This window comes from Passer domesticus, chromosome 3, assembly GCF_036417665.1.
Source record: "Passer domesticus isolate bPasDom1 chromosome 3, bPasDom1.hap1, whole genome shotgun sequence".
NCBI lineage: Eukaryota > Metazoa > Chordata > Aves > Passeriformes > Passeridae > Passer > Passer domesticus.
The window spans coordinates 122,805,429-122,819,063 of NC_087476.1; the positions used below are offsets into that span (position 1 = coordinate 122,805,429).

Below are 13,635 nucleotides of genomic sequence, written 5' to 3' on the forward strand. Positions count from 1 at the left end.
GATGTTTATGAACACAGCAGTGGAAGGTGGATAAATACACTTTATCACCCTACTGAGCTCTGCCAGGACCTGCAGTAATTAGGCACTTACCAAAGCAGCTGCTAATGACTTACGGAGTACTTGTGATTAGAGCTTTAATTATCAATTATTGATGTATTGCTGAGGAGGGGGCTGACACAGCCAGTCAATGTCCTGGCCTCTGCTACCACGGCGAGGAGGATTTGGGGGTGGGTTTAGAACTGTGAGCTCAGAAACAGCCATCACTCCTCAGTGCCAGGGGGAATCATTTCATTGCAGCATGGGCTCAGCTTCTGAGTGAATGGACGCTCTCCACATGCCTTGTTTGCTTGTTTTTAGGTGATGGCATTACATTTTTCCAATGTATTTTGAAGTATTTACTGATGTCAGAAACCAAAAGTAATAGAAATCCTCACCTGTGAGACTTGAGGGTAGCAAATAACATTGTAGATTCATCAGCTGACTGCTGCTGCTGGGGAAACTGGGAAGAACTGCTGCCTGTGGGTGTGAGATCAACAGCTGGGAGCTGAACACTGGGATGTGTAAGGAAAAAAGAAAGGGATTATCAGGGCATGGAGAGAGAAAGGTGGAGATGCACTGACACTTAGAAATCACTTGGGGCAGCTATAAACCACTATTTATATATGTATGTGCATCATACACATGTGTATCTTGTGTGTGTGTGTATGTATATAAATATATATATAAGTATATATATATATATATATATATATATAAAAAACACTTTTTTCCTTTGTTATCTGCTTGGTCCAATACTGTGGGACTGGGTCAAATGTATAAAGTAGAAAAAAGGCATGGGGGAAAAAAACCACACACTGAAGCTTAAAGTGTTTATTAATTAATTTATTTAACTTGCATGTGCATTTGTCTCACCAGTAGCTGGTGTTCACAAAAAAACCCCTTTGAAATCGACAAAACTCTCGGTAAACTCGATGAACACTGCTTAAAGTATCTAATGATAAGAAAGTTGCAGAAAATTCTTCACTTGTACAGCCTAAAATGTGCTGAATATTGAAGAAAAAACTCCCCCCAACCCCCTTTTTTATTCAAAGATGGTTAAAAAAGGTAATTTTGTAGCTAGTATTAAGTTGTGCCGTTGCCTGGACTGGTGCAGCCTGGTTTCCTGAGTTGTCAAGACTACAAAAGAGAGCCCTGGGAGGCTGGGGGTGCTCCCTGCTGGGTGGGCTCTGGGAGCCAAACATTTTCTTCAGTGTCTTCTTCAAATGTGCAAACAGGGGTAGGGAGAGAGAGCACGGGGGATAAGACACTGGTGTAAGATCAGCTATTCCATGCTCCAGATCGTCCTTATCTCCTTTTTTCTTTTTTTTTTTTTTTTAATTGCTTCTCTCCCTCCAAATATTCTTTAAGGGCAGAACTAAAGGAGCTTTTTTACCATTGGCAACTCTTTTCTCCCAGAGGAAGATCTTTAAGCAACAGCTCCTGCCAGGTGTAGATGTTTGGTTATAATTTACTACAATAAATAACAATTAATTTATTAACTATGAAATATAATAAGAAAGAAACTGTGTTCACAAAGTTGGCTTTGTGGTTCTTAAAGATACCATAAAATGAGGTCAGTAAGAAAAAAAACCAAACTTGAAAAACATGGCTTTTGTATCATACAGAATTAAAAACAACTAATCGTTAATAAATAAAATTAGTTTCTCATCGAAGTAATTATGAAGCACTTCTAAAAATTTTAAAGGCAAACCTATTTAGGCCTACAGTTAACATGCAAAGTCATCCAACAAATAACACAAAATTGTACCGCAGTAGTCAACTGTTGCATCAACATTCAGAAAGGTCTAGACAGCAGCACGACTGCTCCTCGCTGGCACACGCCTGGCAGCCCATCCCCACCATCCCCTCCCCTGCTCGGGGCTCCTCGGGCAGGCAGGAGCAGCTCCTGCTCTCCCTCGGCCCTGCAGCAGGCACGGAGGCCGCTGCGGGGCACAGCTGCCCCGGGGTGGCACAGAACGAGAGGGGTGAGCCCAGTCTGGAGCGGGGCTGGGCAGGGCTGGCTCCCAGCCCGGGAAAGGGGACAGCCAGCAGGGCAGGGCCAGCCCCTCCTCACCCCACGGGAGCGCTGAAAACCTCACAACTTCCTAAAGGTGGCTGTGGTTTCTTTTTTTTTTTTTTCTTTTTTTCTACTGTTTTCAAAAGGGTTAAAAAAAGTAGGAAACTTCATCTTCTGAAATTCTCGCTAAGTTACACTTATTACTTAACTAACACAACAGTTACATGACAAAGTACTGCAAGTTATCAAAACGTACTGTACAGAAAATTACAAACTTCTTGCAAAATACATTGCGCTGCTCTGACCGAGATAAAAAGTGCTTTGTTTTGTCAGAAAAGTGTTCCTCAGGAGCAGCAGTGCGCGGCCCGCGGTGCAGCTCAGCCTGGCCGTGCCCAGCTGGCACAGCGGAGCAGGGGCACTGCCTGCCCCGGGGTTCTGTACACGGCTTCCCACAGGGCTGCCTTCCTCCTCACGGCTCTCCTCCTCCTCCTCGCTGCGGGTCCCCAGCCAGGAGCCGTCCCAGGAAGGCTCAGCGGTGCCTGTGCTGCCTCATGAGGGGCACGATGCAGGACGGGGGCCCGGCCAGCTTCAGGAAGGGGTGCCTCAGCAGCTCCTGGGCCGTGGCCCTCTGCGAGGGCTCCCGCACCAGCATCGAGTCCAGGAAGCCCCGCAGCACCGAGGAGACCTGAAACAGCACACAGGCATTAGGGCTGGGCAGAAGAGCCCCTTCAGCCGGGCTGCCTCTGTGCATGCTGTCTCCTTGGGGACACTGATCCTCCCTACTGCAGCAGCCGTGCTGAGCAGCAGGCTCTGGGTCTTTGCTGATGTTTGGAGTGTCTGGGTGTCACTGGGTGCAGAACAGCATTAAGGCAGGCTGAGGGCTCAGGTCTGATGGAAACCCCCCCTACCTGGGAGGTGCCCCAAGGCCTTGGCACCTCGCACGGGTGTACCAGCCCACCCTCAGCAGGGCGCTGAGCGGAGCTGCTCTGGCCCTCGGGCAGGGTGGGAAGCACGGAGTGTGAGGCTGTGCCCAGCTCCTCTGCCATCGCTGGCTGCAGGCAGCGCCAGGCACAAGCACGGCCGTGACCGACGGCTTCGGCCTCTCCTCCTCCCCACAGGTGTGGCAGCTCTGCTCAAGGGGCCCCTCAGAGCTGTGAGCTACGCTTTGGGCGGGCAGGCGTGCCTGCGTGTCCCTGCCCAGGGCCTGTGCCAGCCCGGTGCCAGGCAGGCTGACCTTGTGCGTGTCCTTCACGCGGGGCGGGAGGTTGTCCCGGATGCGGCGCATGGCCTGCAGCGGCGGCTCGTTGAAGTACGGCGGCTCCCCGTCGATCATCTCCATCACCATGATGCCCAGGGACCAGATGTCCACCTGCAACACACGCGGGGCTCACGGCACCGCTGGGCAGCGGCCTCAGCCCCGGCTCCTGCTGCTGCCTGCCCAGCCAGCACCATCCCCTCTGGTTTCACCCAGCCCCCAGGACCTCCCTTCTAGCAGAGCCCTTGGCAGAACACAGCAGAGGGGCTCTGTAGCCGGCCTGGGCGCTGCCCTGCTGGGAGGGGCTGTGTCCTGCTGCCCTGCATTCAGGGCACTGCCCTGCACGCACTGATCGCCACCCCCAGGCTGGCTCTGCGGCTGCTGCAGAGCAGGGCACCCCTCACTGCTGTGGTATCACTTACTCTGTCCCCCCGAAGCTTAAAGACTTTGGGAACTCCGTTCAAGACCCCAAGGCAAATGCAGGCACTCCCTACAGCCAGGCTTGTTTACAGCCACCACAGGTAGCACCTTATGTAACACCTTTGGAAAGTGATTCAGCTCCAGCTCAAAAAAAAATTTTTTTTTTTTCTTAGTCCTGGCCTGCTGCAGAGCTGCTCCAGAATCGCAGCCCTCTGATGACTGTAATTCCTGTCATTTGCCAACCCAAATACAGCCAGGGCCAGTACATTCTGCTTTTGCTCTTTTGCCAACACTATCCTTTAGCTTAAATCCTTTTTTTTCCCTTTCCCTTCTGGTGGGGAAACTTAATGCAGCCCTAAGTTCAGCCACTTTATAATCCCCCTAAGCTATTAATGGGCTAATAATAGTTGATGCTATTATCTCTGGAATGTCTTCTACAACAGCACAGATCCTGGGTGGGGAGCAGTGCCTGCAGGCTGCTCCTACTGTGCCGTGCCAGAGCAGTGTGAGGGTGGAGCAGCTCCTGGTGGCACGGGCTGGGCAGGGAGGTGGCTGCTGCTTGGGACAGGCAGCTGTGCACCCCTGTGACTGCAGCTCCAGCCTGCAGCGTTAAACAGCAGCTGCTGTGTTAAACAGCAGCACAGGGCCTTTCACAGTGAGCAAACGAGGCACTTCCCTTTACTACAGCACCCCAAGCCCAAATGTGTAAGAGCATTGTACCGCTGAGAGTGCTAAATGGAGCTGTTAGTTAATAACTGCATCCTGGGAAAACACTTCCAAAGCAGGCACGATGCTGCTCTCTGGGGCAAACGTCATCGCTGCTGTTTGGCAGAGCTGTGCAAATGCTCCAACCTGCACAGCTCTGACAGCTCCACGGGGCTGGGATATCCCTCCAGCAGTGCCTGCTGTGCCCACCTGGGACTTGGAATAGCCCCTCCTGGGACAGCCCCTCTGGAGTGCCCTGTGCTCAGCTCGGTGCCACAGGAGCTGGGACATTCCCCATGGATGCCCTGTGCTCAGCTCGGTGCCACAGGAGCTGGGACATTCCCCCTGCAGTGCCCTGTGCTCAGCTCGGTGCCACAGGAGCTGGGACATTCCCCATGGATGCCCTGTGCTCACCTCGGTGCCACAGGAGCTGGGACATTCCCCATGGATGCCCTGTGCTCACCTCGGTGCCACAGGAGCTGGGACATTCCCCATGGATGCCCTGTGCTCAGCTCGGTGCCACAGGAGCTGGGACATTCCCCATGGATGCCCTGTGCTCACCCCGGTGCCACAGGAGCTGGGACATTCCCCCTGCAGTGCCCTGTGCTCACCTCGGTGCCGTAGGGCAGGCGGGATATCACCTCGGGTGCCATCCAATAGGGTGTCCCAACCAGGGACTTCCTCCTGGGGACCTCCTTTGACACTTGGGCACAGAAGCCGAAGTCAGACAATTTTATCTGTGAAAAGAAGAAGTAAAAGCCCTGTTGAGGAACAGGAGAAGCCCCTGCAAGGCACAGCTCCAGCTGCAGGGACAGGGATGGAGCTGCAGCATTCCTGGGACAGGACAGCAGCTCTGGGGGGACAGCCCAGGGAGCACACAGCTCATTAGAATGAAGGGGAGATGCAGGAGAGTGGCAGTGCTGCTCATTCCTGATATTATCTGTCACAGCCCATTGCCTCTCCACCAGCAAAGCATGGGGAGGTGATAGATGGCTTACAGCACTTGAAAATAAAAGGAAAACAAACCATTCCAAAGAGAACCCCCATGCCTGCAGTTATACATGTGATACCCAGGAATACACATATTCCAAGTGACACCCACCCCCCTGTGGTTCACACCAGTTTGTGCCATCTCTGAGTTTGCCACAAAATGTGGGAAACAAGTGACAATGACCCCACTCCTTTTACCACCCACAGAAAACAAAACCCTTCCAGTGGTTTGCCAGGCCCAGGACCACACTGGGGACAGCAGTGTGCCACCTTTGGGCAGCAGGGGAGCAGAGCTGAAGGCAGGGAAGGGTACGAGACTCCTTCCAAAAGTGAACCTGTTCCCTTTGCTCGGGAATCAGTGCTGTCCTTGAGCAGCTGTGGCAGTGCCCTGAAATAGAAATAATGGGATACACAAGCACTCCGGAGAGCAGCTCTGCCTGCATCATGTGCCTGGCTCACACTTTTATGACTGTTTTTTTTTTTAACAACAAAAATTATGGAAAATTATCACCTCCCCCTCTCTGTCGCTGTACAATGCCAAGGTGAAAATTCCACCACAACTGGTCTGAGGGTTGGTGCCATCACCCCTTCCAGAAACAGCTTGATCCTTAAGGCTAAAATCTTTCTTTACCCTCATGTACTTACTTGGAGGCCTGGAAGCTCTCCAAGGGATTTTCCTGGATGTTTTCCTACCCTCCACCACAGCACAGTCCAATGGTGACCCATGCCCAAGGTCCCCAGGCTGTGTGTCCCACCAAGCACTCCGTGTCTGGGGATACAGAGTGAGCCCAAACAGCCCCAGGACACCTGGAGTGGGAAGCTGCATAAATCCCTGCGTTGTGTAGACTCATGTCAGCACTCACTTGTCTTCTTTTGGATTCAGCACAGACATTACTTTTTTTTAAAGTTACAGGTATTATTTTTAACAGAATTATGAAATGATTGTTGGTATTTCTAAAACAAAGCCAATAATAGCCAAGCTCTTCAGGCTAAATGTATTTTTCAGTTTACAGGATGAAGAATGGAAGAAATAATGCGTATTTTGGAAGCAGAGCCCAATCTTCTTTTATAGGAGCACAAGAGGTTTTGCATATCTATTGCTCATTGGAGTACATAAAAGACAACGATTTTCTAAAAAAAGATAATTGCACAACACAGCCATGAAGAAATCTGCAATGCAGATAATAAGGACTGGAGTAATGAGTATAATGAGGCACTGTATGCAGATCCGAGCACAGATCAGATGTTATTCCAGCAACATGAACTGAAATCACAACTGAAGAACTCCTACACACGTGGGATTGTCTTTCTTTGGCAGGACTGAGAGGAGCAGCCTGTGGCTGCTGCAGGAAGAAAATCCCTCTCCCGTGGTGAGTGGGCACCAAACCAGACAGGCCAGCTCTGGCTCCGGAGTCAGACCAGGCTGGGGAGCCAGGGCTTTACCTGTGCAGGGGCAAGTCTGGGTCTGGCTCCAAACCAAAGCTCTTGGGCTCAGCCCAACCCTCCAGGTCTTGCCTTAGACAGGGGTGTAAGGCCAGTGGAGCAGCCCTTAATTTCTTTGTGTGCAAAGCAAACGCTTGCTCACAAGTCATGGGCAGCGTTCTGTCCCCTTCCCCCCTGCTCATTAACAACACAGAGCCACAGCAAGTGGAGTACATGGGAGTGTGGGACAGGTTTTAGCAAGCACCTGGGCAGTGGGAGAGCTACTCTGCCCAGCTGGGGAGGCTTTCAGCAGTAATGCAGATTATTTCCTATTTGCACAGATTGATGCTGGCCTCCCAGCTAGCTTGGGGAAGCAGAGCACATGTACAGAAACTGCCAAGTAAATGATAACTAAGTGTGGTAGAAAGGAAGTGATTTTAAAGGCATCTGTAGACCCCAACAGAGGCCTCCCATCACCTGATCATCATCTTTACTGCACAGTTTCCTGTGCTTTAGTTTCCTTCCAGGCTTCCATCCCTCCCAAGGACTGCCTGCAGCACAGGTGCCAATCACCAGTGAGGCCAGTGTGTTTCTTGGATTCAGCTCTCCCACAAGTTATTCACACCCTCTAACAAGTCACCTGTGCGTCACCCCCACTCCTGGGTCACCTGTGTGTCACACCCACACCAGGGTTACCTGTGTGTCACACCCACACCAGGGTTACCTGTGTGTCACACCCACACCAGAGTTACCTGTATGTCACACCCACACCAGGGTTACCTGTGTGTCACCCCCACTCCTGGGTCACCTGTGCGTCACACCCACACCAGGGTTACCTGTATGTCACACCCACACCAGGGTCACCTGTGTGTCACCCCATGCCCAGGGGCTGTGTGTCCCCCTGCCCATGTTCAGGGCTGTGTGTCCCCCTGCCCGTGCCCCCCGTGTCCCCTGCCCGTGCCCCCTGTGTGTCCCCCTGCCCGTGCCCCGTGTCCCCGGCTGCTCACCCTGCCGTCGCTGGTCAGCAGGATGGAGTCGCTCTTGATGTCGCGGTGGATGACGCCCTGGTGGTGCAGGTAGGACAGGGCGCGCAGCACGGACACGCACACCGTGGCGATCTGCTCCTCGTTCATCCTGCAGGGACGGCACGGCTCAGCCCTGCACGGCTCAGCCCGGCACGGCACGGGGAGGCACGGCTCAGCCCGGCATGGCTCAGCCCGGCACGGCACGGGGAGGCACGGCACGGGGAGGCACGGCTCAGCCTTGCATGGCTCAGCCCGGCACGGCTCAGCCCGGCACGGCTCAGCACGGCACGGCTCAGCCCGGCACGGCTCAGCACGGCACGGCTCGGCACGGCACGGCTCAGCCCGGCACGGCTCGGCCCAGCACGGCCCGGCACGGCTCAGCCCGGCACAGCCCGGCACGGCTCAGCCCGGCACGGCTCAGCCCTGCACGGCTCGGCACGGCACGGCTCAGCCCGGCACGGCTCAGCCCGGCACGGCTCAGCACGGCACGGCTCAGCCCGGCACGGCTCAGCCCGGCACGGCTCAGCCCTGCAGCCAGCTGGGATCACCTCGCTGCCCACGGCGGGAGCCGGGCAAGCAGAGCCATCCCTCGGGAAATGACAGAGTGCTCATCTACAGCCAGCGCGCTGCCTGCCCAGCAGGCTTCACTACTGGGGTGGAACAGGCGTGGAGTAACTATGAGGAAAAACACCTTTAAGTGAGCAGGCAAAACATCGGGTTGTAGCTCTGAGAGCACTTCTGGGCCTTCTATAAAACCAGTCTGGGTATCTCAGCAGAAAAACGAACAAGAGCCCTCATTTCTGGGCACAGCTGAAAACCCCCTTCTGGGGTCGTTCCCTCAGCTGCAGTGCAATGCCTGCGATGGGCTGGGCACCCTGGAGCCACCGGCCCACCCCTGATGGCCCCAGCATCTCTTTCACACGAGCAGAAGAACACCGTGGACACTTCTGCTTTGATTTGTGTGCCACTTGCAGTATTTTAGCAGACGCTTTGAGGGAAGGTCATGCAATGTAAAAACAAAAAAAAAACCACCCAGAAGATTAAGAAAATACTATTTTGAGTCAAAAAATAGATGACAGCTCTTAAGAAGTGGTGTCCTGGGAACATCTGTTTGCTGTCAAACTTCTGTCAGAAACATCTAAGATAGAGCTTTTAATGGTTTGGCAAATACTTGCAATACTGTGATTTATTTCAGCACATAAGCTAAGGTAACACTCAAAAATAAAACACCTGTGTCATAACTCTTGGTAGGATCTAAGAGCACCATTCAACTAGGAGAGAACACAAATTTTCTAATTTATAATTCCTTGCTTTTGTTCTTGCTCCCCTAAATATTCTCCCACTGGTTTGGTGTGGAAACTTTTAATTTTTTTTCATTCAAAAAGAATAAATTAAATAAAGAATCCTCTTCCCTATCTCATTTTACCCAGCTTATCAAAGCAGATGACAAAGAGCAGATGTAAAGAGGGCAGTAAAATCTCATGTTTCCCCTCAGAAGAGGCAGAGCAGTTCCATACTCTGCAGCTCTTGTGCTGGTTCATTTCTTACTTTAAAGGTGTGATATTAACTGAAATATGGGAATGTGCTCCACCATAAGCACAAATATTCTGACATAAAAATACTTTTCCCCTTATGTTTTGGGCTTGGTTTGCAGAGAACCTTTGTGAGGAGCAATCACCCTTAGAGCAGACAGGGTTATGACAGCAAACCCGACAGTACAGATCACCAAGCAGGGAAAAGAACTTTTTTTTCCTTTTTCCATTTGAGGAAGCAATGGATAAGAGTGGTGCTGGTGCTGTGTGTCCCAGACGTTAGCAGACCCCATCCAGCAGCAGGCCCTCTCAGGTGCTCCTTTCCCTTTGGTTCAGCAAAGGCTGCTGCCCACAGGGCTCACCTGCAGCTCTGCCTGACTGAGGAAGCACAGCGAGCACGCCAGGGATGGGTTTAACTGCAGCTGCCACGGAGTGCACGGATCTGTGTGTGCCCCACGTGTGCTTCCTGTGCAGGGTGTGCGGGGTGTGCAGGGCGTGCAGTGTGTGCTCAGTGTGTGCAGTGTGCTCAGTGTGTGCTCTGTGTGCTCTGTGTGTGCAGTGTGTGCTCTGTGTGTGCTCTGTGTGCTGTGCGTGTGCAGTGTGTGCAGTGTGCTCTGTGTGTGCTCTGTGTGCTCTGTGTGTGCAGTGTGTGCTCTGTCTGTTCTGTGTGCTCTGTGTGTTCTGTGTGCACTGTGTGTGCTCTGTGTGTGCTCTGTGTGTGCAGTGTGCTGTGTGTGCTCTGTGTGTGCTCTGTGTGTGCTCTGTGTGTGCTCTGTGTGTGTGCAGTGTGCTCTGTGTGCTCTGTGTGTGCTCTGTGTGCTCTGTGTGCTCTGTGTGCTCAGTGTGTGCCCTGTCTGTTCTGTGTGCTCAGTGTGCTCTGTGTGTGCTCTGTCTGTTCTGTGTGCTCTGTGTGCTCTGTGTGCACTGTGTGTGCTCTGTGTGTGCTCAGTGTGTGCCCTGTCTGTTCTGTGTGCTCTGTGTGCTCTGTGTGTGCTCTGTCTGTTCTGTGTGCTCTGTGTGCTCTGTGTGCACTGTGTGTGCTCTGTGTGCTCAGTGTGTGTTCAGTGTGTGCTCTGTGTGTGCTCAGTGTGTGCTCTGTGTGTGCTCTGTCTGTTCTGTGTGCTCTGTGTGCTCTGTGTGTGCTCAGTGTGTGCCCTGTCTGTTCTGTGTGCTCAGTGTGTGCTCAGTGTGTGCCCTGTCTGTTCTGTGTGCTCAGTGTGTGCTCTGTGTGTGCTCAGTGTGTGCTCTGTGTGTGCTCAGTGTGTGCTCTGTGTGTGCTCTGTCTGTTCTGTGTGCTCTGTGTGCTCTGTGTGTATGCCCTGTCTGTTCTGTGTGCTCAGTGTGTGCTCTGTGTGTGCTCAGTGTGTGTGCTCTGTCTGTTCTGTGTGCTCTGTGTGCTCTGTGTGTGCTCTGTCTGTTCTGTGTGCTCTGTGTGCTCTGTGTGCTCAGTGTGTGCTCTGTGTGTGCTCAGTGTGTGCCCTGTCTGTTCTGTGTGCTCTGTGTGTGCTCTGTGTGCTCTGTGTGTGCTCTGTGTGCTGTGTGTGTGCTCTGTGTGCTCAGTGTGTGCTCAGTGTGTGCCCTGTCTGTTCTGTGTGCTCTGTGTGCTCTGTGTGTGTGCTCTGTCTGTTCTGTGTGTGCTCAGTGTGTGTTCAGTGTGTGCTCTGTGTGTGCTCAGTGTGTGCTCTGTGTGTGCTCTGTCTGTTCTGTGTGCTCTGTGTGCTCTGTGTGTGCTCAGTGTGTGCCCTGTCTGTTCTGTGTGCTCAGTGTGTGCTCAGTGTGTGCCCTGTCTGTTCTGTGTGCTCAGTGTGTGCTCTGTGTGTGCTCAGTGTGTGCTCTGTGTGTGCTCAGTGTGTGCTCTGTGTGTGCTCTGTCTGTTCTGTGTGCTCTGTGTGCTCTGTGTGTATGCCCTGTCTGTTCTGTGTGCTCAGTGTGTGCTCTGTGTGTGCTCAGTGTGTGTGCTCTGTCTGTTCTGTGTGCTCTGTGTGCTCTGTGTGTGCTCTGTCTGTTCTGTGTGCTCAGTGTGTGCTGTGTGTGTGCCCTGTCTGTTCTGTGTGCTCAGTGTGTGCTCTGTGTGTGCTCAGTGTGTGTGCTCTGTCTGTTCTGTGTGCTCTGTGTGCTCTGTGTGTGCTCTGTGTGTGCTCTGTCTGTTCTGTGTGCTCAGTGTGTGCTCAGTGTGTGCTCAGTGTGTGCTCTGTCTGTTCTGTGTGCTCAGTGTGTGTTCAGTGTGTGCCCTGTCTGTTCTCTGTGCTCAGTGTGTGTGTGTGGCTCGGCACACCCACCTGGTGTGAGTGACGATGTCGGTCAGGGCGCCGCCCTCCAGGAACTCCATCACCACCCAGAGCTCGTCCCCGACCAGGTAGCTGCTGTACATGTCCACCACGTTCTCGTGGTGGTAATCCCTCATGATCACAACCTGCAGAGGCACAAAGGGACCAGCTGGCAATGCTGCAAGCTTCATCTGACACTTGTTTTGACCTTCTTTGTCATGGAGCTGAGGGAAGGATCTGTGATGAATCACATCCTCCCTAATCCTGGTGCCAGCACATAAACAAAATCAGTGTATTTACATAAAAATATCAGTTGTTGTAAATGCATCAGGAGGAAAAAAGAATCTCTAGTTGATAGAGTATAAACAGTAGATAATTGTTTTATTTCAGCCTGCAGGAACAGACCTGTTTATTTAATTGTTTTTTTTATTGCCAATTGCTTTCAGTACAACAGATTTTTTTTTCGACCTGATCAATCGCTCAACACATCAAAGTCATTTTTATCATGTAGTAAATGGTACTTTGCACAGATTTTCAACAAAATGCTGGAGTAAGGACCAAAAAAACTCACTCAAAGAGACTTTTAAAAGGCTTACTGCATTTTGTGTACTTTCAGTTAGACACAGGGGAGAAATACCAACAAGAAATTCTCCACAGATCAAACAACAAAAAACTTCACTGGCAACTTAAGAAAAATCAGAGAACTCTGGTAGAAGGTTTTGTGCAACACTGAACCCATGTAAAACACTTCTCAAAGCCATTAACTTGGCCCATTCAACTTGGCAAACTGTAAACTTTTCATTTGATTTTAAGTTCAATTTTAGGTTGCTTGAAAATTCCGAGAAGAGGGAATTGGAAGAAGGAGAAAGAGAGAAAAACAGAAAACACATAGAAAAGGACACACACAGCCACCAAGCTGGGTTCCAGCACAGCTCAGAAAGTCCAAGAAAAAGCAGGGTCAAGACACGTTTGCCTCGTGTTTGGCTCAAATGTCCCTTGGCCTTGCTGGGCCCTTCCCTGGTGGGAGCTGCAGGATTTGGTCCCTCTGGGGCAGGTGGAGCACTGTCCCAGCGTGCAGGGACTGCTGCCATGCCAGGTACTGCCAGGCTGGGATTCTGGCTCCCGGGGCCTGTGGAGCAGGGCACAGCCTGGCCAGGGCAGGGCCACGCCTGCCCCTGCCCCCAGAATGTCTGGAGACATCAGCCTCTCACGGCTGGTGCTACAGGGGTGGCTCGAACCCCAGAGCTCCAGGCACTGCCCAGAACTGGCACCACGGAGAGGGCAGCCCAGCCAAGCAGTGCCCGCGGCCACGGGGCACTGAGGGGTGGCAAGCACGAGAGGGGAGGCAGGCAGGGCTGCCTCAGACAGGGGTTCCATCACTGCTGCAGAGAGTCTCAGACGGCTCGAGCGTGTCGGGAAGCAGCCTGGTCCTGCACAGCACGCAGGGCCTGCTTCAAGCTGCCACTGCTCAAGAGATGCTCACTTAGAGCCACCAGCAGGGCAAAGCCAAGCCCAAGTAAGCAGCACAGCCGTGCACTGTGTAAAGAGGAACCTGGTGAAGTTTGCTGTTTAATACTGGAATCAAAAAATGGGATGTTTTCAAAGGTTTTAAAGAAACCCATCTGTCATGTGCTGAGGGGAGACACACTTGTAGTGTACAGGAAACAAAAGATAGAATTAAAAGGGTCATTCTCACAGGAGGCTTCCTTGGGAGTGTTTTTGGTATTGATCAGGATATTTACAAGTGATCTCAAAAAGGGAGCAGTGAACACACCCCACCAGATGCTTTAAGGGAGTAAGAAGTTAAACAAAGGAGAAACTCTTCAAGTTGCAGAAGCTACTCTCAAGCCCCAAACAAACTGGGTGAAAAAATGGCAAATGAAAAGCAGTGCTCTGAAATGTAAAATAACATGCACAGGGCAAACAGTCTCCCTTAAGCAGCTGTGGGCTCTGAGCTGGCTGC

General features: G+C 52.1%; 1 protein-coding gene across 4 annotated transcripts in view; it reads right to left on the bottom strand.

Moving 5' to 3' along the window:
• Positions 1–2,160: 2,160 nt before the first annotated feature.
• PAK5 (p21 (RAC1) activated kinase 5) overlaps positions 2,161–13,635 on the bottom strand; it is a 163,691-nt gene continuing 152,216 nt past the window's right edge. For all 4 annotated transcript variants that reach the window (XM_064415717.1, XM_064415716.1, XM_064415718.1 and 1 more), the window contains 5 exons: positions 11,685–11,818; positions 7,856–7,982; positions 5,048–5,173; positions 3,291–3,425; positions 2,161–2,741 (listed from right to left, as the gene is read on the bottom strand). In XM_064415717.1, coding sequence (XP_064271787.1) covers positions 2,586–2,741; positions 3,291–3,425; positions 5,048–5,173; positions 7,856–7,982; positions 11,685–11,818 — 678 coding nt within the window. In that variant the 3' untranslated portion in view covers positions 2,161–2,585. The remainder of the gene's footprint in view (positions 2,742–3,290; positions 3,426–5,047; positions 5,174–7,855; positions 7,983–11,684; positions 11,819–13,635) is intronic.